General features: G+C 23.1%; 10 protein-coding genes across 10 annotated transcripts; 9 read left to right on the top strand and 1 right to left on the bottom strand.

The window, feature by feature from the left end:
- Positions 1 to 679: 679 nt before the first annotated feature.
- Positions 680 to 904, top strand: SRAE_2000254100 (Hypothetical protein; the record flags this gene model as incomplete). The annotated part of the gene is made up of 1 exon (XM_024653621.1): positions 680 to 904. The coding sequence occupies one exon, from the start codon at positions 680 to 682 to the stop codon at positions 902 to 904; it is 225 nt and encodes a 74-aa protein (XP_024507079.1).
- Positions 905 to 2,010: 1,106 nt separating this feature from the next.
- SRAE_2000254000 (Centromere/kinetochore protein zw10 homolog) lies at positions 2,011 to 4,340 on the top strand (the record flags this gene model as incomplete). Its single annotated transcript, XM_024653620.1, has 3 exons — positions 2,011 to 2,137; positions 2,181 to 4,078; positions 4,119 to 4,340. 3 exons carry the CDS (start codon positions 2,011 to 2,013, stop codon positions 4,338 to 4,340), a joined length of 2,247 nt encoding a protein of 748 aa, XP_024507078.1.
- Positions 4,341 to 5,564: 1,224 nt separating this feature from the next.
- On the top strand, positions 5,565 to 6,281 carry SRAE_2000253900 (Hypothetical protein; the record flags this gene model as incomplete). The annotated part of the gene is made up of 3 exons (XM_024653619.1): positions 5,565 to 5,650; positions 5,796 to 5,870; positions 5,918 to 6,281. The coding sequence occupies 3 exons, from the start codon at positions 5,565 to 5,567 to the stop codon at positions 6,279 to 6,281; spliced, it is 525 nt and encodes a 174-aa protein (XP_024507077.1).
- A 312-nt stretch (positions 6,282 to 6,593) lies between these two features.
- Positions 6,594 to 6,911, top strand: SRAE_2000253800 (Hypothetical protein; the record flags this gene model as incomplete). Its single annotated transcript, XM_024653617.1, has 1 exon — positions 6,594 to 6,911. One exon carries the CDS (start codon positions 6,594 to 6,596, stop codon positions 6,909 to 6,911), a length of 318 nt encoding a protein of 105 aa, XP_024507076.1.
- A 262-nt stretch (positions 6,912 to 7,173) lies between these two features.
- SRAE_2000253700 (Ubiquitin-fold modifier 1) lies at positions 7,174 to 7,507 on the bottom strand (the record flags this gene model as incomplete). The annotated part of the gene is made up of 2 exons (XM_024653616.1): positions 7,174 to 7,384; positions 7,428 to 7,507. The coding sequence occupies 2 exons, from the start codon at positions 7,505 to 7,507 to the stop codon at positions 7,174 to 7,176; spliced, it is 291 nt and encodes a 96-aa protein (XP_024507075.1).
- Positions 7,508 to 8,616: 1,109 nt separating this feature from the next.
- Positions 8,617 to 12,386, top strand: SRAE_2000253600 (Probable phospholipid-transporting ATPase IM; the record flags this gene model as incomplete). Its single annotated transcript, XM_024653615.1, has 6 exons — positions 8,617 to 8,714; positions 8,776 to 8,875; positions 8,929 to 9,027; positions 9,113 to 11,653; positions 11,706 to 12,070; positions 12,179 to 12,386. 6 exons carry the CDS (start codon positions 8,617 to 8,619, stop codon positions 12,384 to 12,386), a joined length of 3,411 nt encoding a protein of 1,136 aa, XP_024507074.1.
- Positions 12,387 to 12,736: 350 nt separating this feature from the next.
- On the top strand, positions 12,737 to 13,300 carry SRAE_2000253500 (Hypothetical protein; the record flags this gene model as incomplete). Its single annotated transcript, XM_024653614.1, has 3 exons — positions 12,737 to 12,809; positions 12,859 to 13,223; positions 13,268 to 13,300. 3 exons carry the CDS (start codon positions 12,737 to 12,739, stop codon positions 13,298 to 13,300), a joined length of 471 nt encoding a protein of 156 aa, XP_024507073.1.
- A 157-nt stretch (positions 13,301 to 13,457) lies between these two features.
- Positions 13,458 to 14,699, top strand: SRAE_2000253400 (Tyrosine-protein kinase Fps85D; the record flags this gene model as incomplete). Its single annotated transcript, XM_024653613.1, has 1 exon — positions 13,458 to 14,699. One exon carries the CDS (start codon positions 13,458 to 13,460, stop codon positions 14,697 to 14,699), a length of 1,242 nt encoding a protein of 413 aa, XP_024507072.1.
- Positions 14,700 to 15,621: 922 nt separating this feature from the next.
- Positions 15,622 to 19,635, top strand: SRAE_2000253300 (DNA repair protein RAD50; the record flags this gene model as incomplete). The annotated part of the gene is made up of 3 exons (XM_024653612.1): positions 15,622 to 15,741; positions 15,781 to 15,861; positions 15,907 to 19,635. 3 exons carry the CDS (start codon positions 15,622 to 15,624, stop codon positions 19,633 to 19,635), a joined length of 3,930 nt encoding a protein of 1,309 aa, XP_024507071.1.
- A 1,152-nt stretch (positions 19,636 to 20,787) lies between these two features.
- Positions 20,788 to 23,583, top strand: SRAE_2000253200 (GTP binding domain and P-loop containing nucleoside triphosphate hydrolase domain-containing protein; the record flags this gene model as incomplete). The annotated part of the gene is made up of 2 exons (XM_024653611.1): positions 20,788 to 22,773; positions 22,822 to 23,583. 2 exons carry the CDS (start codon positions 20,788 to 20,790, stop codon positions 23,581 to 23,583), a joined length of 2,748 nt encoding a protein of 915 aa, XP_024507070.1.
- Between the last annotated feature and the right edge of the window lie 361 nt (positions 23,584 to 23,944).

The following is a 23,944-nucleotide window of genomic DNA, read 5'->3' as shown; positions in this document are numbered from 1 at the left end:
TAATATTTTATCATTAAATATTATAATATTCAAAAAATATCAAAGAAGATTTTGTTATAATTAGCAAAATTGTTAAGCAATTAATCGTTGTACATATGTAGGTTGTAATTTTTTGAAGGCATTGTGTGGTATATTCTTTATTTGCAATACTCATAATGTTAAAACGTTATTTTTTAGTTGGAGAACAAAAAAAATGATATGTTTTAAAATATTATCACACATTAATACTCAGGAAAATTGTATTTTAATCGATGAAGATAAAAAAATATATTGAAAGAGATACCAACTTGAACATTGAACCAAAACTTTATCATTAAAATTATTTCAGTTACTATGGAAATTAAATAAAAATTCTCAAGAGACAAATGAAAATTTTTTTGCCAGTATTTGTATTCTCGTAAAAAGTAAAATTATTGTTATGAAGATTATTTACTATGGATTAGCTTTTTTTAAAGCAAATAAAATGATATTAGTTTTATTTGTGCACAACAGGTTTTGGCAAAGATATTACAAAATCGAGAACAATATATATTTTAAAAACTTTTTCATCTTTGGTCATATCACATTTCGACATGAAGATAAAACAAGTATTTTTTTACAATCGGCTTGTAAAAAATTTTTATATAAGGTATAGTTTAAAAATAATTTTTTATCTTCAACGATTTTTGAAATGTTAAAAATGATGATAAAAGATAAAGTGCAAAAAACTACGGAGTATATTATACTTCAAAAAACACCAAATATTAAAAAATTTTTTCATGGAAAATATTCTGAAAACGTTGAAAGAAATCCAGCACAATCAGTTGCATGTTTTTATGATCTTATTTATTCAAGTTGTGAGTCTGTTTTTGAAGTACTCGAGTTAAAGGATTTCTGTGAAACTAAATTTTTCACAAAAAAATAAATCCGGAATTGAACTTTTAACTTTGTAGTTATTCGTTGTATAATGGATGTCGAATTATTTTATCAAATATATTTTTTTTAACTTTGATTGCTAATAACTTCCAAAATTTTAATTTAAATTTTTCTACTATGATATTCAAAATTTACTATTTTCAACTACTATTAGAGTCATGTAGAATTAATTATTTTGAAATTTCAAAAAAAAAAAAAGTTTTTTTACTACGCATTTTTTGAAGCAAGATTAAAATTCATTTTATTTTATAATAATAAAATTTTTGTAAAAAGATGTTTTTATAAAAAAAAACAATTAAAATATGTTTTTAAATAATAAAGAAAAGTTCTATATTTTTATTCTTCTATCATTAAAATTTAATTTGAAATACTTTTTTTTTATAAATTAATTGTAAATCATTTTTAAATATTATCGATATTTGCTTTTTTTTTTATTTTTTTCTACAAAAATAGGTAGTTACACTGAATATTTTTTCCTATGACTTTACTTCAACAATATAAGCAATTAATTATAAAAAGTTATCCTTATTAAAAATTAATAAATTCCATATATTTATGATTCAAGGAAAATTGTTCTGAAAAAATAATTACTGAATAACAAAGTTGTAGTAGCATGTGCAAAATATGTTCAAATATTCAAAACATCATTAAATAAAATTTTTTTTAATAATTACCAAGTCAAACATTTCTCAATCCAAAAATGATAAAACATAATTATGATTACATTAGATCACATACACCGACAATCAAAATATACTGTAAATTTATATCATAAAGTTGTTCTTTTAATCTTAATTTAAAAGTTATCAAGAAGTATATTTTTAAACAAAAATCTTGTAAAAAAAATTAAGCTACACAAGCTTAAACAAAATAATCTAATTTTTTCATATGAAATTTGTGTATTAAATTTTTAAGAATCAACTTGTAAGATGTGCTTTTATGATAATTTCAATTTTTTATTAAAATTTAAATATATGGTAAATATTTAAACTAGACTTTTTTTAAAGTTTTTTTCTTAAAAGTTTTTTGGTGTAAACGCTATTCCAAATTAAAAATGACATAACATGTCACAATTAAAATATACATCAAAATATAATGGACAACAAAATGAAGCAAAATTATTTACAATCACCGTTATTGTGTTTTGATCTAGATTCAAACAAAAGAGAATTAATTGAATTAAAGCATGAATGTGAAAAAAAGGAAGAGATTTATTATAACGGTTAGTTTTGCTTTTATTATTTATGATTTTATTTGATATATAGAATTAAAACACTTGGTAGCTATGATGGAAAAAAATGGAATAACGGTAGAAAAAAATTGCTTTAGTAATGAAGAATGTGATACTTTTTTCAATGAGATTTCAAAAGAACTAAAGGAAATTGAATCAAGAATGAACTCTTTTGAAATGTTGGTTAAAGAATCATCAATTGATGCTTGTGAATCAAAAATGTTGGAATATGGAAATTTGAAAGCAAAATTAAGTGCATTTTTGGAAGTTGCTGAAATTTATTCTTCTTTAAAAAATGACGAATCGGATTTAAATTTGTCTACATATTATAATAGTTATGCTACAAAACTTGCTAGAATAAAACATTTAATAGATGTTTTTAATACCAGAAAAGAAGGAGCTTTGGGTAAAGAATTTGAAAATCAATTTATTGACAAATTAGAAAAAGAATTATTTGAAAGAGAAGATTCTTTTATAATTATTCTTAAGAAACAATTTCGTAATTTAATAAACTACAATAAGTTTACCAATAATTCAACTACTACATTTGAATTAAGTATTAAAAAAGAAAAAAGTTTCTTAGAAAACATTTTATCATCAATGTATCAACTTGACAATTTAGATATCCAAATGAGAGATTTTGTAAAATTTTTAAAAGAAATTATAGAAAATGGAGTAAAGTTTTATCTATCATCAGAACAATTATCTATTGAAGAAACTGATGTAAATTATTTAATTAAGTTTGTTTATAATATCAAACCTACAAATACTAACTTGGATGTAGAAAGTAAATATGATTTCTTCAATGTTTTTTTTGCAAAAATTAATATGATATTCCATGATATTGTTATTGATAATTCAACCAATTGTAAATTTACATTTCTTAATTTTTTGGGTTCAAAAATTGGAGATGATGTTGTTTCTTTATTAAAGAGTGAATATTTAATGCCTATGTTGCCTTATAAAATTGATAATATTAATGACTTTGATAAGACTCTTAAAAAAGGAAAAAATATTATTAAATTATTGCAAAAAGATAATTTCCTTAAACCAAAAACAGACTATTTAAACGATTTTATTAATAATTTAGAAAACTTATGTATTGAAAAAAAATGTTTAAAAGTCTCTTTTGATTCAAAAATATTATTATTTACTAATATGTGTAATAAGAAATCTATTGAAATAACAATTAATGAAATAAAGGATATTGATGTGTTTACATCTATTTCTTTGACAATGGATATCAAATTTGACATATTACAACAAATGATAGTGTCACTTGGGAAGAATCAAAAATATATTATTTCTGATAATATTGAAAAAATGATGGATTACATTAATGAACTTACAAATGATATGGATAAAGTAGACGATATTTCAAAAAAGGTTATTCTAAGAAACAGTAGAAATATTATTAAAATGATTTTAATATTACTTCCACGAATTCATAAAAATGAAATTGATGCTAATTTTGAGATTGGGGCACTTTTTTATAACAATTACTTCTACATTTTATATCATTTTTTTAAATTTCATTTAATTGAAAATAACAAAGAGAATATAAACATTGTAACAAAATTAAGAATTTTAGCTAATGATGTTATCAAAGATCATTTTCATGCACTAGTAACTGAAATTTCTCGTAAATTATATGGAAGATCATTTAATTTAAAAAATGATATTTCATTAAATTATTTTTCAATTTTTAAAAATTTACCAGCTTTTGGATTATATTTAAAAAGAGAAGCAAAAAAATTGTATGAGTTGTTTCCAATTACAATGTATAATGATATATGGACAGCCATTGGGAAACATTCTCTTGAATGTATAGCAAAAATATTTATGGGTATAAGTGACTTTAGATCAGACCAATGTGAATTAATGATAAAAAATGTTAATTATTTATTTGTTATTTTTGATGAAATTTTTAAGGTATGTTTTTAATGATATTTAATATTTATTTTTTTTAAAGAAAATCTCTCCTGAGGAGTCTGTTAAAAATAGATGTTTTGTGGAATACTATCGTCTTTATGAAATTTTATTTTGTCTAAATCATTCATTAGACGAAATTGCAATGCGTTTTTGTGAGGAAGAATATTGTTCAGAATTTTTAGAGAAGTGTGAATTAAAATCACTTATTAGAGCAATATTTCAAAATACTGATAAAAGAGCTGAAATTCTTAAAAGAATATAATAAAATTTTAAATAAAATAAAACTAAACAATTTTTTTTTAAATTTTAATAAAAAAAAAATTCTTTAATATTACAGTATTTTATTGAATTTATTTTTTGAAATATTCATACATTTGTGGATAATAATTGTAAAATCCATAGTCTGGGAATCCATAACCATTTATAAATCCATACATATTATAATAATCATACTGAATTTAATCTAGTATTATTAAGATCGTAAAATACTTACATAAAATTGCCCATTTATTTTTTCTACTATGAAAAACAAAATAGATAAGCAAAGAATAATAAAATTATGGTATTTAATTATTTTCATTGTTGAAATTAAAATATTTTTTAAAGTAATACTTCTTATATTTTCATTTTAAATACATGACTTATGCAAATATTTGCTAATATTTTACACATTTTTTTTTTGTAATAATAATTCTTTTCTTCATCTTTTTTTTTACTTAATAATAACAAAAAAAAAGTTTTAAAAAAAATATATTTTAAAAAAACTTTGTCATAAATATACTTTTTAAAAATTTCTAATTTGTCAAAAATCATATACATCTTATATGTTGACTAAATTTTTTTTAATTCAATATCAACAAATAATTTCTTTAAAAGGCAAAAAGAATTATAATTTGTAGTTTCAATTAATAAAATATGTTTTTGATAAAATTGTCCTCAAAATTAATGAATAATAAATATATAAAACAACCTTATTGAGTACATGACATTAATGTTATATTTTCAATTTACCACGCAGACAAATGATTATTCAAACAATTTTGTTTTTACCTAAAAGTATATTGTCATAAAAAAAACTGACGTTTAAATTTTTAACTAAATTTTCAAGAATAAAATTAATTAATATAAAGTTATACAAAATAACAAGATTGACTATTTGTTGTTTGGCAAATAATTAAAGTTTCATTTTTATATATTTTTCATTACTTGAAAAATAATTAAATTTAAATTATACGGGTAATTGGTTACAATTTTTTTATAACAAAATTATTCATTGAAATTTTAAATAATTTAAAAAAGTCAAAAATTTATGAATATAATTTTTTACCTTAAATAATGTTATAAAATAATTAGCAAAAATATATATATAAAATGAATAAAATATATAATTAGAAAATTTAAATGCAAATTTCCTTGTTAATATTTAATAATTATAATTAGTTTATAATCCTTTTTTTCATAATATACATATGATAACTATCATAAAATGAAAATAAAGTTTATAGAAACAGGGGTAGAATTAATAAACTGTATAAAAAATCAATTGCTAGGTTCAAAATATATTAAGTATCAGTAAGTTATATGGATTTTAGAGATAAATAAAAATTTTTTTGTCATAATTTTATTTCTTTTTTTTTGTAGTTTAAACATTTTGCATAAAACAAAATTTTATTGAATTTTAAATCTATTATACTTTAAATAAAATTTTTACTTGTAGATCGTTGATAAAAGAAGATAGTAATATTTTTAATTTTAATAAAAGTAATACTAAAAAAAGCAGAAAACAGATAAAGTTAGTTAAAAAAAATTTATTATTAATAAAAATAAAAATGGTTTTAGATCGAAAATTGGATTAGATAGTAGAAAAAAAAGATATTTTTTTATGAAAATTTTGGATAAAAAGTGTTTCTTGTCAAAATTATTTTTCCACATTCCTATATTTTCATGTATTTTATGCTCATCAAAAGTATCTAATTGTGATGAGTATAAAATGGACAAAAGAACATCATCTACATTAGCTATAAAAGACCATCATGAAGGACATAGGCACCTACGCTTTATTTCTCCAAATAATGTATCAATTTGTAAAAAGTCTAAGATATCACTGGAAACATCTTTTAGTTCTCAAAGTATTCAATTTCTTGATGACGACATTATGGATCATGTAAATTATTTAACTCATCCTATTTACATATTTCATTAAAATAATACTATATATATACATATTTTTTGATTCATGAAAAGATTATCCTCATTGTATATTTGAAAATGATTTAGATTAATTTTATAAATGAAAGTATTACATTTTCTAACATAAATTGTAATTATATAAAATCTTTATTTTTCACATTAGCATATTATTTTTTAATTATTTGATGGGCATAATTTTTAAAATTTAGTATATATAAAATTAATTTATCAATTTTAGACATCCAGCCTACTTGATAAAGTCGTGTATCTGACTTGGACATACTATAAATAGGCTTTATTTTTATTTTATATAATTCTTTTTCAAATGATTGCCTGTTTTATGACAGCTGTTTTGATGTTACAAATGTTAACATCATCTACTGCTTATTATACACCTATTACCCGACACACTCCATCACTTAAATATGAATTGTGTGAAATATATCCATTGGAGGAATTCTGTTCTGATGTACCACAAAATTACATACTTGAATTTGGAAATGGAGATCGTCTTAAAAATTTTATTATTCTAAGCGATGAGAATGACAATATTAGACGTGTTACAAAACGATATACACAAAAAGCCAAAAAAGAAATTGTCCAAGCTCCAAACTTAGACACTTTATTAAGATTTGGACGTTAAAATTAATTTACCAGAGAAAAAAAAAAGTATCAAATCGTCAATGGAATTGAAATAACACCAGCAACATATATTTATTAGAAAAAAATAAACCCTGAAGCATACCGATTTTTTTTTTTTATAAATTTGATGTTCTCTCTATATTATAATATTTAAAATGAAAAATTATCACTAATAAAGATTTTATTTTAATTATCTTTTTTTTTTTACTTTTATATAAATATATTAATATAAAAATATATATTAGGAATGTATAATAATCCTATTATAATAAACATTTTATTGACCCAACTCTGTCTCTTGGTATAAGTCTAAGTTCAGATCCATATTTCATGAAAACATTTCCAGCTGATTGGGCAGGATTTATGCCAACACCATCATTTGTAATAATAGCACTTGTTTCTGCAGGAACTTTAAATTCTTCAGATGCAAACCTTAAAACAGCAGTAAATGGTGTATTTTCTGGTACAGATAAACTAGAAATTGAAAATAAATTTTTTTTTTAAAATAAAATATTACACTTTAAAAGGAAGTTTAGGATCACTAGTTAGAGTAATTTTAAAACTAACTTTTCCAACAGATTTCGTTTCACCAGACATTATTAAAAAAATAAATATCCAAATAACAAGAACAACTAGATAGATATTATTTACATTAAATGAAGAACACGTAATTTATCTACATATAACAGATTTTCGTTTTAGGACCTTCTTTGTAAGGAAGTTTATCATATAATTACCATGTGAGGTCAAGTAATATGAAATTATATCAAAATTTTTTTTAAGAAAATAATCTTCAATATTATATAATTTATTATTTTATACTATTTTAATATATATATTTATTTTTTAATACTAAATTGTTTTATATATTTTTTAAATATGCAATAAAAGTGTAAAATTAAATAATAAGAATACCTTTGTATATTTTGTTAAGTTTATACAAGTATTTTATTTGTGTTAATTATTTAAAAATATTACCAATTGTACTTTCTTAAAATATATTTAGATTGATTTTTTTTTTACAATTTTTAAAGGCGTAAAAATTTTGCTTATTCTTATTGTTTATCTATTAGTATTATTTTTATCAATCATTATGTTACTTTATCGTTTTTTTTTTTTATAATATACTATCAACCTTTTTTTTTTGGGTAACGTAAATTTTATGTTTGTTATTTGTTATCAAATATTTTAATAAAACATTATGTTTTTATCAATAAATATTATTAAAAAAAATATATATATGTTGTTCGATTATATTTCTAATTCATATGAATGTAATTATATATGATCATACTATGCAAAGTATATATATTTAGTATTAGTTTATAGAATTAGTAATTTCAAGAATGAATCATTTTATATTTATATTAAAATGATTTTAAAATTATTATGATCCAATTATTAATTATAATTATTTAATTGATATAAATAAATTTTATATTTAGTTGCTTAGATGAAATATAGTTGTTTATTACATATAACATATTTATGTGTATATATATTGTCCTTTTTAATAGGTTGGTCGTCCTTCTATCTTCCCCTAACTATTTAACTATCATGAAAAGTAGTAAAGAGAATTTATAGTAAAATTGATTTAAATATCTAATAGAAATTATCATAATATATTAAATTTTCATATTACTTATTTTTCAATTTTTTTATTCTTTTAGAATAATATCATAATAAACTGTATTTTCAGTTTATACATGTCTTCGGATCGGGTTAATCGGCATAGACCTACGTCGAGAAAAATATTAATTAATTCAATTCATCAACATGAAAAATTTTGTAGTAATGAAATAAGGTAAATTAAAAATATATATTTTTTTATTCAATTTATTTTCTTTTTTTTTATATATTTTTAGTACGTGTAAATATAGTGTCTTTACATTCCTTCCTCGATTTTTGCTTGAACAATTTAGAAGATATAATAATATATTTTTTCTTATTATTGCTTTACTACAGGTATAAAATAATTATATAACAATTTTAATCTAAACTTATTACTTTTTTTTTAGCAAATTCCGGATGTCAGTCCTACAGGAAGGTATACTACTGCTGGTCCATTTTTAATAATATTATTTATTTCTGCCTTAAAAGAAATATTTGAAGATGTTGTAAGTTTATAAAAATATTTTAGTCTTTTTTTTAAATATTACTTAAATATATATATTAATATTTCTTTTAATTAATAAATTATAGAAAAGAAGGCGCTTAGACATAAAAGTTAATAATTTTACAACTCTTGTTTTACGTAATGGAAGATGGGAAGAGATGCCATGGAAAAATATAACTGTTGGTGAAATATTAAAAATTGAGAATAATCATTTGATACCAGCTGATTTAATAATTTTATCAAGTAGTGAAGAAAATTCAATGGCATATATAGAAACTTCTAATCTTGATGGTGAAACAAATTTAAAAATTAGACAAGGTCTACCTGAAACATCTGATTTAAAAAGTATTTCAAAAATTAATGAATTTAGGGGAGAGATAGAGTGTGAACTTCCATCAAAACATGTAAATCATTTTACAGGAACAATACATTTAAAATATAATAATACCTCAAAACCTCTTTCTGTTAATCAATTATTATTAAGAGGTGCAGCATTAAAAAATACAAAATGGGTAATTGGTGTGACTGTTTATACAGGACATGATGCAAAATTATTAATGAACTCGAGGACAGCTCCTTTAAAAAGAAGTTATATTGATTCTATGACTAATAATAGAATTATAGTCTTATTTTTTATCTTAATATTTCTTGCTGCAGCAAGTACATTAGGAGCATGGATGTATGGAAAAAGTTTACAAAATGCTTGGTATTTAGGAATGATAGGAAAAAATTCATTATTTTGGGATTTTATTACATTTTTTATTTTATATAATAATTTAATACCTATTTCACTTCAAGTAACATTAGAAATAGTTAGATTTTTTCAAGCTGCATATATTAATAATGATATGGATATGTATCATAATGAAACTGATATACCTGCAATTGCCAGAACATCAAATTTAAATGAAGAACTTGGACAAGTCAAATATATTATGTCTGATAAAACAGGAACATTAACAAGAAATATAATGAAATTTAAAAAATTATATGCTGGTGAAAAAAGTTATGGTGATGATACTAGTGAAGAATTTAATGATCAATCTGTAATACTTGACATTAAAAATAATGTTAAAGGGGCAGAAATTATAAAGGAGGCATTTTTAATAATGGCTAGTTGTCATACTGTTGTTCCTGAGATGAATGAATTTGATGGTGATCAAATAACATATCAAGCTGCCAGTCCCGATGAACTTGCTTTAGTTAAAGGTGCAGCAAATATGAAGTTTATATTTAAAAGAAGAATGGCAACTCAAATTGAGATTGAATTACTTGGAAAAAGTGAAATATTTGATATTTTAAATGTTCTTGAATTTAATAGTGATAGAAAAAGAATGGGAATTATTATTAGAGATAATAAAGGATGTTTAAAACTTTATATTAAAGGTGCTGATGCAGTAATAATACCAAGACTAAATAAAAAAACACCAAAACATGATTTAGATAATTTAAATAATTATTTAATGGAATATGCTAGTAAAGGTTATAGAACTTTATGTTTTGCAAAAAAAGATCTTGATGAAGAGTATTATAATATTTGGAAAAAGAAATTTCATGAAGCATCAATATCTTTAGAAAATCGTCAAGAAAAGTTAGATGAAGTTGCAGAGGAAATTGAAAGTAACCTTACATTAGTTGGTCTTTCAGCAATAGAAGATAAATTACAAGAAGGTGTTCCTGATACTATAGCATCTTTACTTGAAGCAAAAATAAAAATATGGATTTTGACTGGTGATAAAAAAGAAACAGCTGTAAATATTGCTCAATCTAGTGCTTTATTTTCATTAAATTCAAATATACTTGTATTATCTGGAAAGACATATGAAGAAACATCAAGATGTCTTAATGAAATTAAACAAGAAGTTGATAGATTAAAGGTTAATGGAATGAAGTTTGCACTTGTTGTTGATGGTACTTGTTTACATAATATTATTACTGGTGAGTGTCGTACTGAATTTCTCAATTTAGCATTACAATGTGAAACTGTTGTCTGCTGTAGAATGTCACCAATGCAAAAGTCTGATGTTGTTGAATTAATACAAAGTCGCTGTAATCATGTTTTGGCTGTTGGAGATGGTGCAAATGATGTTGCAATGATTCAATCAGCAAATGTTGGTGTTGGAATATCTGGTGCAGAAGGTTTACAAGCAGCATCAGCAAGTGATTATTCTATAGGTCAATTTAGATTTTTGAAAAAATTAATCCTAGTACATGGAGCATGGAATTATAATAGAAGTGTTAAAGTGATATTATATTCATTTTACAAAAATATTTGCCTTTATCTTATAGAACTTTGGTTTGCCTTATATTCAGCATTTTCAGGGCAAACATTATTTGAAAGATGGACTATTGCTTTATTTAATGTTTTATTTACTTTTTGGCCTCCAGTTATATTAGGTTTATTTGATAGGCCAGTTTCTGAAAAACAACTTATAAATAATCCTTATTTATATAAAGGATTGCAAAAAATTTCATTTTCAAATTTACAATTCTATACATGGATTGTAATGTCTATTATTCATTCAATTATTTTGTATTGGATGTCATACGGGTTCTTATACAATCCTGTTGTATGGGAGAATGGAAGATCTGGTGGTTGGTTAATGTTAGGAAATAGTTGTTATACTGTATGTTAATATTATTTTATTGAAATTATATATATTTATTTATTTATTTTAGTTTGTTGTTGTAACTGTTTGCTTAAAAGCATTAATTGAATGTGACTCATGGACCTGGATTATAGTAATTTTTTCATTTGGATCTATTTTTGTATGGTTTGTCTTCTTCTTTTTGTACTCATTAATATGGCCTTATATTTCATTTGGTGCCGATATGTCAGGCCATTTCTGGTTCATGATTAGTAGTCCGACATTTTGGTGTGCTATAATATTAATTCCATTAACAACACTTATTCCTGACATTACTTTAAAATGTATTAAATTTATTATATCTCCAAGTATATGTGATTTTGCAAAAATTCATGATAACACAGGAAACCGGTTAATTATTTATCCTTCAGATCAACAACTTGATCAATCATCTAGGTATGTTGGTTTATAAAAAATAATTAATATTAGAATATCATTATTCCTATGTAATTTAAAAAAAAAAAAAAAAGTACTTTTGTTCCTTGTTTTTATATCATTTCTTAGTGTCAGTTACCGTCAGCAAACAGAGCATGTAAATTTCAATGGCGTTCATGGAGAACCCAGTAATTCAACAAATGAAAGTAGTGAAAAGACATTTCTTAAACAAACTCCAAAACAATCACCACCATATGGAACATGTGCGTCTACATCTGTTTTAACATCAGATGTTGGTTATGTAAATTTTGCATGTGAAGATAATGATGCAAAATAGTTATAGTATATATTTTTTTTGAGTTAAAAGAATATTGATAAAACCTTTGTCCTGCCCTAAATTAATATATTTTAAATAAAACATTTTATCATAACAATTATATAATTTCAGATCTGAAACATCTCAATTAGTAAACGTTCTACATAACCATGATACAAGAGTTTAAAATACTAACACAATGGATTTTCACTTGCCAAATTTTTTCTTATAAATATATTAGTTAAAAATAAATATTTTTTTAAATATTCATTATATTTGTTGCTATGATTTTGTTACTATCCAACATAACATTTAATTTATATGGCATAAAAAATGTTTTATTATTTTTATCTTTTCATTTAAAAAAAAATATGATATTTTCGAGTAGTGATTCAGAATTTAGCAATTCTTCAGATGACATGGGAAATAAACAATGTAAAAATTGTAAAATATGTAACCGTAAGTTTCTTTCTATTTTATTAAATATTTCTAGATTTAAATATGGATCAAAATGATTTAAATACACAAAATGATATCTTTTTAAGAGATATAACACCAAAATTAAGTGAAAAAACAAAAAAACGTATAAAAAATATTGATGCACTTCAAAATATGTTAAATTATAAAATGGATGATTTGATAAATGAGGAAAATTTTGTTGGTGCTGAAATTTTTAAACAAAATATTCAATTATTGGAAGAAAAAAAAACAACAGCAGTAGATATACTACAAAACATTGACATGTTAGTTGAAAAGTTTGAATTTAAAAAAGCAAATGATTGTATGGAGAATTATAAAGAGTTGATGAAAAATTTTATAAATTTCAATGAAATAAAGGAATTTCTTGATAAAACAGAGGTACTTATTTTTTATAATAATTTTCATAATTAATTTTTTTTTAGAAGCGTAAAATTAATTCACTAATTTCTGAATAATTTTAAATTAACAATTTTTTTTTATTTGAATATTCTATCAAATTATATGTATAATATTTTTAATTATAAATATTATACGATTTTGACATTTTTTTTTTCTAAATTTTGTAATTACCTTTGATAAAATTATCTATTTCTTTATAAACTTTTTTTAACCATGAGTAAAATGAACTCATTCGATTCTGTTTTTAATACAATAAAAAATCGTAATAATAGTAAACTAATACGTACATTATCGACAAAAAATGATGATTGCATTGATATCAGTTTAGTTGTTAATGAACTTTCAGAGTATTCATGGTATCATGGTTTATATCCAAGAGATGAAATATCTGAATTATTAGAAAAAGATGGTGACTTTGCTGTACGAAGTTCTGAAGTAGATGGTCAACGACACGTTATATGTACAGTTTTATATGGAACAGTAAAACATATAAAAATAAGGTATAGTGAAAAACAATGGTTTTTTAAAACTTCATTAAAAATGAATCAAATAAAAACATTGCTTGATACTTATATTGAATCTCAAAAACCAATTATGAGTGATGGAACTGTCATCAAACGTTATATATCAAGATTTCCATTATTTATTCTTCATGAGCATGTTGTAAGGAACAAACAAATAGGTAAAGGAAATTTTGGAGAAGTATTTTCAGGAACTTTTAAAACTGTTAATGGAGAAAATCGAATTTGTGCGATTAAAACACTAAAAACAGGAGGAATCACAAAAATACATAGAGCACTTTTTTTTAAAGAAGCTAAAATTATGAAAACATTTGATCATCCAAATTGTATAAATCTTTATGGTATTGCAGCAATGAATGAACCCGTTATGATAATAATGGAATTTGCTGAAAATGGAGGAATGCTTGAATGGTTGAAGGAAAATAAAAATTGTGAAACAAAAATTCTTTATAAATTTTCCTATAATATTGCATGTGGTTTGGAGTACCTACATTCTAAAAACATAATTCATCGAGATATAGCAGCAAGAAATTGCTTACTAGGAAAACATAATGTGGCTAAAATTAGTGATTTTGGATTATCAGTTATTAATGAAAGTAAGGTAAAACTTAATAAAAAAATGAATATTCCACTTAGACATATTCCTCCTGAAGCAATACGTCAAGAAGAATATACAAAAGAATCTGATGTATGGGCATATGGGGTTACAGTGTGGGAAATAATGAATCGTTGTTCAGTTTTACCATATAATGGTTTAACATTCCCCCAAATAATGAAAGCGATATTGTCTGGGACACGCCATTTGGAAGTAAATGATGAATCACCAGCAATTGTTAAAAGTATATTTGTAAAGTGTCTTGAACAAAAACCTTGCGATCGTATAACTTTCGGGGAAATTGTTCAATCAATGAAAAACGATTTTAATTCTGATTAAAAAATCCCTCAGAATTATGTATAATTCTTACACTAGTAGTAATATGATTCGTTTTTGATTTAATATAATACTTCATTTTAAAAACAAAATTGGCAGAATTTCAAAACATATATTCCTTAAATTCAAATCATATTTAACCGGTTTCATTAAAATTATCAATATTCCCTAGTAGTATATATTCATGAAGTAGATTGATGAAATAATCAAAAGACCACCTTCAATATTTATAAATGATAACACAAATTATGTTAAAAATTTTGTAAATAAAAATATAATTATTTTTTTTAATTAAAAAGCATCTTTTAAAGTAATAATATATGACAAATAACTTTTTTAAAGACTGCACGAATTGGTTATAAGTAATTTTAACAATTTAGAAACGATGTTACTTAAAAAATCTTCTCCTACCAAAAAGTTTAATGTATGATTACCAAAGAAAAGTCAAAATACATTGATAATAAATCATTTAGATAAATAAAATATTTAAGGTACTTTTCCCCAATATTTTTTTTTACCGCCAACAGTAATATTGAAGAAAAAATTTAATAAAATCACAAATGGTTTTTAATGATTTAAAATTTGTTTGTAGAATAAAAATATAGGTATTAGTGCACAAACTACTTTAAACATTGAATTTTGTTTTTTTTACCAATTGTATACCATTGAACTTTCTGCGTTTTTTTTATATAAATTAATTTAGAAAAATAATGAATAAGCAGTTTGCTTGATAAAACTTTTTCTTGTAATCAAATAAGTTTTACCAATATTTTAGTTTTTTTTAAAAGCTAGTTCACTTTTTGGTAATTCACTCCTCTTGGAATTATTTTTTTTTTAAAACAAGTGTGAATGTTTTGTAGTTTATTACTTTAACTTTTTTTTAGAGTACAATACTTGATTCTGAAAAAGCGTAGTAGGATTTTTAATGGTTCGTTTTATTGCATTAAAAATTCAAGGCATCAGAAGTGTTGGTGATAAACCTCACGTAATAAACTTCTTGGATCCTCTGACATTAATTCAGGGAGAAAATGGTACAGGGAAAACTGTAAGATTTCTTTTTTAAATATAATTTATTATTTTTAAGACACTTATTGAAGCACTTAACTATGTTACAACGGGAGCTTTACCATCAGGTAAAATGCAAGCATTCATCCATAATAACAGAGTAAATTTTATTTTTTTATAATTTCATATTTTATTTGTATTATAGGTAGCTCAAAAACAAAGAGTTGATGCTCTTGTTCAACTAGAATTTGAAAATGTTTATGGGCAGATGTGTACAATAACAAAACGTATGAGTTCCAATATAAAAGGTGATAAGTGTACAACAAAATCTGACGACTTTACGATGTCAATCTTAGATAGAAATGGGAAAGAATATAGTATTTCATCAAAAGTGGTTGACTTTAACAGGGAAGTTTTAAAACATCTTGGAGTTTCAAAAGCAATTTTGGAAAATGTTATTTTCTGCCATCAAGAAGAATCTTGTTGGCCGTTGGGTGAACCTAAAGAATTAAAAACAAGATTTGATGAAATTTTTGAAGTAACAAAATATGTTAAAGCAATGGAGAATTTTAAGAAATTGAGTAGGGAATATGAAAGTTCCGTAAAGACTATTGAAATAGAATTACCTTATCTTGAGACTCAAATGTCTGAGTTTTTAAAATTTCAATCCGAATTTAACAATTATAAAAAAATTAAAAATGATCTTGTTATGGGAATAGAAAGTGTTGAAAATGAAAATAAACGTCTTCAAGAGAATTTAGTTGATGTTAGACAAGAACGCAAAGTAATTGAAGATAGTGAAAAGGAATTTATTGATCTCAATGCTAAAAAAGTTATGTTAATAAAACAAATTGAATCTACTTCAACAGTTGAGGTTTATGATGGTGTAAAGGAAAATCTTTTAAAAGAAATAGAAGAATTGTCAAGTTACAGTGATCAAAATAGTATTGAAGATATTAGAAGTAAACTTTTGAGTGATATTGGAAATGCTGAGGCTGAAATATCTAGGAATAAAGAATTACGCGAAGAAATAGAAGAGTGCAAAAAAGATTGGGATGATAACATGAAAAAACTTGAAGATTTAAAAGCAGAAAAAGATTCTATTTGGTATAGGGTTGTAGTAGAAAATAATATTTGTAAAAAATATGAAGGAAATACATCTGAATGTCTTCATTCTTTAAAATTCCATTGGAATGCTGAATGCGATCAATTTAAAAATTCAAAAGAAAAGATTTTGAAGGAATCACAAGAAAACTACAGTAAAAATCAATTTAAGTTTATGGAAGTCAGAAATTTATTAGACCAAATCACTACCACTATGGCTAGTAAAAAATTAGAACTAGAAAATAACAGAAATGATCTCGAATTATTTAAAAAATCACAGGAAGAAATAGTTGAAGTTACTTTTCAATTAAATGAAAAAAAGAAAGAATTAGATTCTATTGATCAAGAAGAAATTAACAAAATTGACGAAGCTAAGAGAAATAAAAGATCAATTGAAGATACCATTGAAATTTTAAATGCACTTAATAATACTTTAGAAATACAATCTCAAAAAGAAAATGAATTTGATTTAGAATCATCTAAATCTAATGGATTTTTTAATAACATATTAGGTCCTCAGTTTATTTATGGAAAACTTTATACAAATTTGAAAGAAAAAATTACAATATGTGAGGATCAAATTAAAAGTAAACAAAAGATGAGGGAAAATGTTACTATTACGTTAAACGATCTTGGTAAATATACTGCTGCACATGAAGCTATCATCAAAAAGTATGATGAAGAATCGAAAGAATACAAAAACAGACTACAGGAACTTATTCTTGATGATGTGAATATAATTGAACAAATAACAGTTACAGAAAATTCTATTATTGAAATACGAAAGAAAATCGGATTAATTGAAGGATATAAAAATGTTTATGAAATTTGGTTAGAAGAATCGAAAGCTTGTAACGCTTGTCCTCTTTGCAAAAGTAAATTTACATCCCATGATTCGATAAGTAGTTTTGAAGAGGAGCTTAACAATAAAATTAATCATTCACCCAACGAACTTGAAAACTTAAAGAAATTATTATATGAAAATGAAAATATACTAAAAGTATTGAAAGAGGCTGATGAAATTTCAAAAAAATACAATAATCTTCAAATTTGTGAAATTCCTAAAGAACAAGAAATTGTTAAAGAAAGATATAATGAAAGGATTAAGTACTTAGAGGAAATGGAATTAATTGAAAATGATTTGGATGAACTAAATACAAGACTGGATCATATGAAGAAATTTGAATCTGAAGCAATTAAATTAGACAATCTCTGTAATAATTTCAAAGAATTTGACTTACAGGTAAAAGATGCTGTTAAAAAAGCATGTGCTGCATTTTTCCCCAATTGTATTTCTCCTTTGACGTTTGAAGAAGGACACAACATTTTTAGTGTTAAGGAAAAATCATCCCTTTTAACTCGTGAATTAGAAAATCTGAAAAACTTTATTTTACACATAAATAACATGAATCAAAAAAAGAATAGTCTAAGTCAGGAAATACAAATTTTGACAAATAGACGTATGGGAAATTTAGAATCAATTCAAAAAATTAATTCAATGGAGGAAAAGATCTATCATTTAGTAGCTGAATTGGAATCATTAAATGGCAAGTATGAAGAGTTAGTTGTTCAAGTACCTGAACTTGAGGAAAAAGTTAACAATAATAAAATAAAAATTGAAGAAATTGAGAAAGAGCTCCATGAATATGAATTTAAGATGTCTAGAAAACTTGTTAAACTCGATAGTGATATAGAAAACTTAGAAAATAAGGAAAATAATATTAACAATTTAGAGGAGAATTTAAAATCATTCCAATATGATGAATATACCAAAAAAACTAATGAAATTGAAACAAATATTAAATATTTTGAGGAGTTGAAATCAAATTTGAATAAAGAACTTTTATTGTTAGAAAGAAGAAAAGATTTTTTGGTAACAAAACAATGTCAACTTAATAGTCTAAATTTGAAAGATGAATTATCTGAATTGGAAAAGAAAATTATGGTGAATGAATATGACAAGAAAATTAAAGACGCAATCATTGAAAAGGAAAAAAGAATAAATAATGAAATAGCAAAAACTGCTGTTGAGATAAGTTGTATGAAAGGTGAATTAAAAGAAACTGAAAAACGTCTAACAGAATTAAATCGTTCATTGAATGATTCCAATTATGTTCATGTAGAAAAAAAGCTAAAACAAAAATTGATTAGAAAAATTATTTTGAAAAAAGCAATTAGGGATCTTAATTTATGTTACAAAGTTCTTGACAATTCAATATTAAAATTTCATGAAGATAAAATGAATGAAATAAATTTGACTTTAAGTGAATTATGGAAAAAAGTATACACTGGAAATGATATTGAATGCATAAAAATCAAATCAAAGGAAAATAGTAGTGCTGGTGATAAAAGAAAATCTTATGATTATGCTGTTGTAATGATTGTAGACGGAAATGAAATTGAAATGAGAGATAGATGTAGTGCTGGACAAAGAATGTTAGCATCTATTCTCATAAGAATTGCGTTATGTGAAGTTTTTTGCCACCAATGTCCAATTATTGCTCTTGATGAACCTACAACTAACTTAGATGTTAATAAAGTTGAAAATATTTCTGAAATGTTGACAGATTTAGTGACATTTAGAATGAATGGTCTTCCTTCAAAACCAAAAGATGATTGTTGTGTTGAGGAAAGAATAAATTTAGAAGAATCATGGGCTAATTCATCTAGAGCAAAGAGAAATTTTAGCAATTTCCAACTTATTGTCATTACACATGATATGCAACTTACTCATCTACTTTATAGAAACTTTAAACCAGAATATATTTATCAATTTAGAAAAGAAAGTGACGGAACATCAAAAATAACGGCTCATAAGAGTATTCAGTAAATATTGGAGAATCCATTTATTTACTACATTACTTTGAATTGTTTTATTGTCATTGCATATTTATAATTATAAACGAAATATAATTAAAATTGATTTTTTATTTATAATGCGTTTTAAATATCTTTTTTGATAATGGTAATTTTTTATTGATGAATTTTATAATTGGAATTACTTTAATGTAAGTATGTGATTTGAAAAAAAAACTAGCATATACATTTATTATAATATATTGAATAATCTAATCAATTTTTATATTATTTTTGGAATTATTCTTATCATTTTATTACATAGAAGACAAAAAATCACTTTAATTTTGGATTGTTCTTTAATCTTAACTATTTGTGATTTTGTTGTAATTAGTAATAATATTGACTCACTTATAATCACTTTTTTATATTTTTAATATAAAAAAATACTGGTATTTGAATTTTTTATAATAGTTAATGATTAAAAAAAGCAAGAAAAATAAATACATTAATTAAAAACTTAAGTGTGATTTTAAAATAAATTCTATTTAAAATCCACAAAGAAAAAGTTATAATTTATAATTTTTATTACTGGATAATAGTCTATCAAAAAATATCCATAAAAAATTATTAAATAATTTATATTTTATAAATATTAATATATCTTTAGTATGTATTTTTATTAATAAATGTTATTTAAAAAAGTTTTCCATATTATACTATTCTGTTTGAAATTGTATACAAAATCATTATAAATATATCATAAAATTTTGAATTATTTAATTGGATTGTCATAATAAAACATAATGTAATACCTTTTTTAAGTTTTTTTTTCATTTTTATCACACAAATATGAGAATCAAAATTAGTGGTATTTTATTTAATCAGCTTAATTACATTGCATTATGAAAACTCAGTGATGTTGTCGATTAAATATTCTTATCGTCTTCTCCTTATCAGTAAATTAAAACGACTCTTTCAAATCTTTGTAGTAAAACAATTTATTCTCCAAATTCATAAAGCAAATCAAAGTCAATTTTTAATCATTGTTCTTTCATGATGAATTATGTTGTCAAACTTAAATAAATTACCTATATTTTTATCATTTACTTTATAACATATATTTAATTTTTTTTCTATATTTTAATATTGTAGGGTTTTATTAAATATTTTTTAAAAAAAAAATATGTGTTTAAAAAAGAAAAAGGATACAAAAAAGAAAAATGAAGCTTCTGTAAGGAGTGCCTCACGCCTTGACAATAAAGAAAAAAAGTTAGTTTCAAAAGAGATGCATGCAGTTTATAATGAACATATGGAAAAAAAACAATTTGAATTTAAACCGGCAAATGTTGAAGAGATTGATGCTGTTCTTGCTGAGATAGATCATCATCACATAATCCATAAAGAGAATCATAAAGAACAAATGGCTGAAAAAGTTTCAGTTAAATCAAAAAAAACATTATCTGGAAAAAGTAGTCGATGCAGTAGTGCTTTGTCAAATAATGTTTCTATTAAACCTAAACAAGATATTATTAAAGAAGATTTTGTAATGGTAAATGGTTCCATTAAATCACATCATGATGAGGAAAATGAACCTGACACTTCATGTAACAATAGTGAGATTTGTGAAAAAGAAATTCAAGAAAAACAAATAGATCTTTCATCAGAATGTTCATCAGAATCAATTAAACATCATAAAGTTGATGTAAAACATATATTAAATGAAACCACAAAAATAGAAAAAGAAATTGATTCAATAAATAATGAAATGACACATAATGAAGTAACACATAATGAAATGACACATAGTGAAATGACACATAATGAAATAACACATAGTGAAATAACACATAGTGAAGTAACAAATACTGAAACAAAACATATGGAGACTATTGAAAATAAAATAGTAAACACTGTAGAATCACATGAAAAATCGGATGGAAATCATGTAGATATTCTTCATCCGGGTAACGAATTGAAAAGCGAACCATTGGAATACATTCATGTATGTAATGATGATTGTAGACAAATTTGTGGAAAAGAAGAAACATACTTGGGTTATTATATTCCTGATAAAGAATCAGTAGGTGATAAAACTGATATACTTGAAAATATTCATGGAAAAAAAATTAAGAGTAGTATTGAAAATCTTGTAGAAGAAATTAAAGGTACTATTAGTACTGTAGAGGATCTTGTTGGAGAAAAAAAATTAAATCATTTTGAGGATGAAAATAACAATTCTCATTTAGATAATCATAAACATATCCATTCAAACTCTAATAAACATGGTGAAGAAAATGTCATTATGGAATCAGTTACTATTAAAAATAGTACTCACAATTTAACAACTACAAATATAGAAAATGTTCATAAAGAAAATATTATAACAACCACATTTTATGAAGAAATTTTAGAACCTAATGATGATGTTTTAAAAAATCCATCTAATGAGTGTAATATTTACTACAATTCTCCTTTATGTTTTGAAGATGTTGAACATACTACTGGAAAAAAGACAAATTCAATTAAAAAATCAAAAACAAATAGTGAAATTAGTTTCCATAACGAAAAATCTAATACTCATCACAATTCTTCAAATGAAATACATAGTGAAAATAAGATAGTTAACCATTCACATAAATCTTCAATTCATTCAAATATTGATAGAAATATCATTTCTCCTAAAAAAAATTCTATTAATTACTCTGTAATTTCAAATGTTTCAACAATTTCTAATTGTTCTGTAGAAAAAGTTCCATCAATCAAACCAAGGCAATCAAAATCCTTAAATTATTCATCAGCTAAAAATTCATCAAAACACTCCATAAATGATAGTGAAATAAGTAAACAAATATATAATGATAATACAATTACTCAAAACAGTAATAATTTATCATTACTTTATAAATCAAAAAGAAAAGCTGGATCAATAAAATCAATTGATACAACACTTTCATATGGTTATCCAACAAAAAAACATGTTATTGAAAAAAAAAATTATAATGAAATTAAAAAAATTACCGAATATCAATTAGATAATAAAATGGATTATAATGGTAGATGTAATGGATATTATTTAATTAAACCACAAATGACTCAAATTGTATGCAAATATACTGGAGGAGTAAAAATAATTATTGGTGGTAGTCAAAATAAATCAGTTAATGATAAAGTAAGTAAAAAAAAAAATTAATAAAATAATAAATTATATTTATTTAAGAAAATTATTCTTTTTGGAACAAAAGGATCTGGAAAAACAACACTTGTTAATAATTATTGTAACATACTTTATGGAGTTGGTCGTGAATGTAACTTCCGTTTTGTTGTTAATTCTCCTGATGAAATTGAATCAACAAAAAATATTGTAACATATGAATTTAACAATACAATTTTAGGACATAAATTTACAATAGTTGATACTCCAGGATTTGATTGTACTAAACCATCAGCTGAAACATTTTCCTATAAGTCACTTTATGAAATTTATTTAAAAAATTACATTTCTAAAGCTAATAGAATCCTTATACATGGAGTCGGTATTGTTGTAAGAGATGAAGATGATATATGGAATTCCAAATTTTATCGTCAGGTAAGTGGAATTAGAAGAATATTTTGTGGAAACTATGAAAATAAAAATTTGTATCCAATTGTAACAAATGCAAAGGCATTCTCTAAATTAAATTACTTTACTGAAAATCTTCATGGAGTATATGATCATAATGATTCTACCAATGATCACTACAGAAATGAAAGTAATATGAGAAAAAATACTAAAAGAAGAGCTAATTGGTATGCAGATATATTTAGAATAACATCAAATATATATGAAACAAATTTTGAAGGAAAAAAAACATTAGATAAAATTTATCTTTTTAATGAAACAGAAGCTGCTTCTGATCGATTATTTACTACTTTACAAAATAATTTACCCATATTATTAAAAAAGAAACAAGGAAGATTTGAGACAATTCATGAATACTAGATATATCAAAGTTTTATAAAGTTTTATTAAATTTTAGATTAAAAAAAATTTTTTTTTCATTAGTTATTCATTTTAAACAATTATTATAATTCATATAAATAAATATATAGTTGATTATTAATTTTGTTTTCTTAAAATAATTTTTTTTTTTATCACTTATAAAGTCAATCAAAAATGGTACTAATACAAATAACATAGAAAAATAAATAATATTTAAAAGACATATATTATTTATTTAAAAAATTTGAAGAATGCTAAAAAAAAATACTTTACTTATAAAATCATATTATTTCATAATAATATTTGTATTTTTATTAAAACTTGTAACTTTTAAGAATATTTATAATAATTTTTGATAATA

The sequence above is a fragment of the Strongyloides ratti genome, assembly GCF_001040885.1.
Source record: "Strongyloides ratti genome assembly S_ratti_ED321, chromosome : 2".
In the NCBI taxonomy this organism is placed as follows: domain Eukaryota; kingdom Metazoa; phylum Nematoda; class Chromadorea; order Rhabditida; family Strongyloididae; genus Strongyloides; species Strongyloides ratti.
This window is presented reverse-complemented; position numbering and strand designations above follow the sequence as displayed.